General features: G+C 44.1%; 1 protein-coding gene across 1 annotated transcript; it reads left to right on the forward strand.

The window, feature by feature from the left end:
* The first annotated feature begins 1,548 nt into the window (after positions 1-1,548).
* LOC124466297 (MAP3K12 binding inhibitory protein 1) lies at positions 1,549-5,735 on the forward strand. Its single transcript, XM_047018096.1, has 9 exons — positions 1,549-1,733; positions 2,237-2,353; positions 2,532-2,759; positions 3,345-3,441; positions 3,873-3,938; positions 4,141-4,308; positions 4,455-4,552; positions 5,033-5,071; positions 5,216-5,735. The coding sequence occupies exons 1-9, from the start codon at positions 1,584-1,586 to the stop codon at positions 5,321-5,323; spliced, it is 1,071 nt and encodes a 356-aa protein (XP_046874052.1). The 5' UTR covers positions 1,549-1,583; the 3' UTR covers positions 5,324-5,735.

Consider the following 5,735-nt stretch of genomic DNA (forward strand, 5'->3'; position numbering starts at 1 on the left):
TAGGTTTTAATTAAGTTTTTGTGGCAAAAGTGAAGCTAACGGTGGCTAACTTGGTAGCCACAGTCACTGACGCTACTGACGTCACGAAATATCGCGTTACTACCTCTAGCAGAACATAAGTTTAGCAGCTCGTTAACTTCTGGGAGATAGCTAGGCTAACTGCTTTACTGCAAGGGAGCTGCAGAAACACCACAAGCAAATAGGCCAGGGTGATAGCCATTTACTCATTTTACTTTGAGATATGAAAAACAATATAAGATGATATAAGGAAGTAGTTACATCTACTTTCGAAAACATTAGTCTACTATTTCACTGAAGCATTAGCATCGTGACATTAGCCTCTGTTGCCTGGGCAACACATACTACAGCGGTCTATGATGCATCTGTTTTCAATCGTTAAATAATAAACATTCCTCACAAATACATTTTCGTTGTAGGATTTATTATGACATTAGATTACAAGTAAACGATTTGTGGGTGAAATTATACCTGTGGTTTCAAACCAGTGTAGCTCACTGCATTGTAGCCTAGTCTAGTAGCTAACAAAAACATCTCCACAGCTGTTTACAGTACAGTACTAGGAAGTCAAATGGCGGCACATGTTCGGCACTACTGTACCCTCACTTAAATCAAAAGTCTTTCAATAGGTGAAACTATCTGACTAGTGACTACTAACCTGAACTCCATTGCCACAGCCTAAACTTCAATCTGTTCATGAAAATAATTCATTTCAGCCTAGATCGTACAACGGAAGTAACGTTAAATCGAATTCAACCAACGCAATCGCTACCAAGACAGTCTAGTACAGTAGTAGTTGAAGCCTACAATTTACCAGGGCAGCTTCTCCACACAGCAGGGCTATATCACATTTTGCCTTGTTACTGACAGTGATCGCTACCACTGACATTTTTATGAATGAGTGATTTTCCCCTAAATAAATGTCAAGCTGTCAAGCTTATTTACGTTTTTGGGGGCATATTTTCAGTTAGCAGATGATACTATTTGAATCGCGATTCCATCTGAGATAGCTACTTGTTAAAATACATTTCAAAGGGGGTTCTTTATTAATGAATGAATGCAATATGAGTAGGCTAAATGCCTGAAAATATCACGAGAAGGGAAAAACTTACAATGATGTTTAAATCATAGAGATTAGGTACATTTTTACACCGGTCTGCCAAATATATTCGTTTTGATTCAACTATGAGGTTGCTGATCACCATTCCCTCTTGCAGGGGAAATGACAAGACTATTTCATTCTACTCTTCACTCTTAGTATTTTGAGTTGTAAATGAGCAGAATGTTGTAATCTTAATAAATAATAAGTAGGCTATGCATTTTAATATACAGAAATATCAGTTGTAAAATGTCATTTAAATACGGACCCCTGCAAGTAAGCAAGCACACCCAACAATTTCCCCAGAAATTGTACCCCTTCTAGTTGTAACACGTTTTTGTATTCTCACGTCAGAAATGGGGATCAGGCAACCTGACTAAACCTCCCATTTCATTTCCTGTATTGGAGGGAAATAAATCCCCTTTTAACCAATCACACGGCACTATGGTATGCATGCGGAAACGCGATGGCGGATAGAAAGAAGCAGCTCGAAGGGAACAAAATGTGTGCTAAATCCGTGGAAAACGCCTCAGCTATGTCTTCCATCAGTGAGATATTTACCTACAGAGACTGTATATCCACAATTTTGAATCTGCTTTCACATTTTGGGAGCGAGGTTGGTTGATAATCTTCTACTTAGCTGAGTGCTGCAAGATTTAACGTACTATTATGGTTCACGGTCTCAGACAGAGATTTGTAATAATTTGATGTACGAATGAACCTAAGTTATAATGTAACTTGCGTTTTGGTGTGTTTCTGCGATGTTGCCTGTTATTTAGTAGCATCTATCATTTCTGAAATGAAGTTAGCTAGCCTAGCAAGAATGTTATCGTTTCATCGCTCTTTTGTTGCATTATAGCTCCTCCTTCTTGTTTACAACTAGCTTGGAACATACTGCCGAATAAAATTGGCATATTGAGTTATGGATAGATAATTTAATCCCGAGTCGTTAACTAATGAACCAAAGTATAATTTATCAGCCTCTAATGTACATCTTGAGAAAACATTTTGCCGTCTTCAGTCAACCCGCTGGGTCTTTGTCTTAAGTTAATACAGTATGGTACGAGTTTAAAAAAAGTGATTCAGTTTTTTTCTGGTATTTTTACAATTCTTATTCAGCTTAAATTAAATGAAGCTGTTCTCAAGATCAATGTCAGCGTAAACGCACTGGATGTGCCTTCCAGTCAACCAGCTCACGTGTACAACTGTCTACAGCGGCATATTTCAAAACTACAGGTACATTTTTGGGATTATACAGAGTAGCCTCGAAAAATAAACATTTGATCCTGCATAATTCTACATTTGCCCTACCTCATTCCCCATATTTGTGTGTTTGTGTGTTTGGGGGGTATGAGATTCACTATGAAATCATATTCACCATATTCACCACGTCAACATGCTGTCCATCCCTCAGGCCGTGTCAGAGAGCCTAAAGCCCCAGGTGGTGGACGCGGACTGGCCCTCGCCTGCGACCGCTGCACGCGGCCTTGACATGTCTGCCGCCAGGGCACCAGTGGGGGACGAAGTCTCGGGCTCTGAGCACATCCCACCCCGAGGCCCCGGAGATATGACAGAAGGAGACGAGGAAGGCAAGTCGCAGGATGATGACCTCACGGTTCAGATCAAAGCCAGTAAAAGCGAGGTGAGTTTCTGGTAGGAGCCTCTCACGAGATCTTAACTGGCCGCTCAGCAAATTAGTAATCATTAGGAATTGTCTACCTAAGTAGGCTACGGAAGAGACGTAATAAATCAAATGCCTGATCGGGACCTGATAACCCAGTTGAGCGCAAAATAAGGAGTCCTTCCCTGGGCTGGAGCCAGGGAGAGCTGGCCATGTTTCCAGAGGGTTGTGACTGAGCACCAGGTCCTTGATAGACAATGAAGAGGATGCTCATTATTCTCAGATATTGCATGTGAATGTAGAACAAGAGGGCCCGCATTTAGTTGTATATTTATTTTAGCAGCCAAATAAACTGTGTTTGTACTCTGTCCTTTTTTTCTTTTTCTCAAATGGCAAGCAATTCCACTTTTTTGGGAGGGGTGGAGGGAAGGTAGTTGGGAACGATTTTGTATGCTAAGTTGAGAATCACGGTGCTTCCCTGTACCAGCCCTTGCTCATTGTCAGAAGGAACGAAAAGGGGACAGGGGATTGATCTATCAATTGCTTATAAATCTGGAATATCTTATCTCTCCCCCGAAATGGCTACTCCTGACCTCCCTGCCACAGATTGACAGGAGGATATCTGCATTTATGGAGCGCAAGCAGCTGGAGATCAATGAAAACAATGTGCGGGAGTTCTGCAACGTGATCGACTGCAATCAGGGTGAGGACGGAGAGTGGGGTGGGGGTTTGGGGTGGAGAGGGGGGGCTACCGGCACACAGATTGCCAATGTTTGGGAGAGTGCTGATTTCCTCAGGCGAGAGGTCAGGCTGATCTGCAGAGAGAGAGGAGGCTCAAGTAGCTAACACACTCTGTCTCAAAAATAAGACTAGCTTTGTCCAGAAACCCTCCAGGCGAACGAAGGGGAGAAGTCTTGTACTCCAAAACAAGACTCGAGAAGCACCGTTGTAGAAATTAGGTCACCCTCACTAGACAGGGTTGCTAAAAGCTCTTTGCTCCTATTATCTCTATTATCTCGGCTGCATTAATTCATCTCTGGGTTACTTGGCTGATGCAAAGGAGATGTTGTGGATTTCAGATTTTCAGTTTCTTTTTGTTTATCGCAGATTTTTTTTGTTTCTTCTGTGCCACAGAGAACAGTTGCGCGCGGACTGAAGCAGTGTTCACACCCTACCCTGGCTTTAAGAGCCATGTGAAAGGTAAGCTCCCGGTTTGCTCCACCGTCACTTCACAGCCTTCCCAACCTTCGCAGTTTCGACAGAGTTCCTGGTTTTGTATTTCCCCTCGACACTTTCAAACTCGACACAAGCGTCAAAGTCTTCAAGACGTCGACAGTTTGATTCATGACTCGGTCGACTGATGTCCTGAAGCCCTGTGTCGGTGTCACCCCTGGTCTTGCAGTCACCCGTGTGGTGAACACTTATGGGCCGCAGACTCGAGGAGGCCAGAGCCAGGAAGGCCCAGTAGGGTCCATGGGGCCTGAGATGGGCCCGCCAATCAGAACCTGTGGAAACTCGGCCATCGAGGAGCGCCTCCACAACATCGAGACCCATCTCAAGCTCCCGACAGGTGAGAGGACCAGCTGGAGCAGGCGGGCCTGCAGATAAACACGGTTCTTCTCCGAAGATCCCTCTAACCGCAGCACGTCGCTTCCCCGCTCCTGTGATATCACTGCGCGTCATGGCATTTCATTATCGTTTTGTTTCGCTCCCCAGAGGGTCCAGTTCCCCTCAGTGTTTACCAGCGGCTGAAGAAGCTGGAGGATCGGATCCTGGAGCTGGAGGGCCTCTCTCCCGAGTATTTCCAGTCCAACGTGAGTTTGGCGTTGTTATTTTGAAGTTGAAATGGATTCAAACATTATCATGATAATGATCATGACAAATACATTATCATGTATTTGATAATGTATACATTATCATGTATTTGTGCGGCAGACCATTTCGGCCAGACTGATAGTAGGGCTGGGATGGGGGATTGGACCCTGCAACCTCTTGTTTTTCTACCACTGCTCTACCACTGAGCCATACATATCCTCCATTATACTTCAGGGCCACGGTTTGTGCTGTTTCTGGGTAGACAAAGGCTGTCTTTGGGTCCGACACGGGTTCGTGTTTTCACAAAAACGCCGGCCAACCTACAGCTTGACCTTACTACTCCTGACCTTGCTCTGTCTTAACCAGTAAACAGACTTTGTGCGTTAACCTTTTGTGGAATAGCTCAGAGGCAGAAAGACGAGTAGCGCTGCCGTTGTCCCCAGGAACATTGGTTTGACACGACCTCTGCTCTCTTTCAGAGTTACCTTCACAAGCGACCGAAGAGGGGGTCTGCTCAGGTGCGTTTGGCTTCTCTAACTCCTGTCACTTCAAATGTTGTGTAAATGACATGATTGGTTGGGCAGTGCCTAGAAAAGTTTAGGTTTGCGGGAGGTGTGTGTGTGCGCGTGTGCATGTGCTCACACTTTTGTGTGTGTTTTCAGGCCTGCAGTCTGTCTGAGTTGGAAGGGAAAATCAGCGCGGTGAAGGCGGCATTACTGAAGAGAGTGACTGAGTTTGGACCTGGATATGGAGCTGAATGTTCTCTCTGATCCATCACTCTCCGTCTCTTTGCCTCTTTCTTCCTGACTCTCTTTTTCTCTGCCTCTCTTTCTCTGCCTTTCGCTCTTACTGACTCTTTCTCTCATTGCCCCGCTTTATTTTTCTCTGCCGTTCTTTCTCTGACGCTATCTCTCTGCCTTTCTCGCTGCCTCTTTCTCAGCCTCTCTCTCTTTTACACACACACACACGCACATACATACACACTCTCATCATGGTAGAACATCCATGTCTGTCAGTACTGTAACATCTGTAAACCTATGAGGGAAAATTTCAACATTAGCCTGTTTGATTATATTAATTTGCAGATTAACATTGTATTTTTTCCCCTATCATCCAGTGCATATTTCATTGTGAAGTGGAATAGGATTGGTTTTGTAAATAAATATTTTTTTCACAGCCAAA

Source organism: Hypomesus transpacificus, chromosome 3 (assembly GCF_021917145.1).
Source record: "Hypomesus transpacificus isolate Combined female chromosome 3, fHypTra1, whole genome shotgun sequence".
Classification (NCBI taxonomy): domain Eukaryota; kingdom Metazoa; phylum Chordata; class Actinopteri; order Osmeriformes; family Osmeridae; genus Hypomesus; species Hypomesus transpacificus.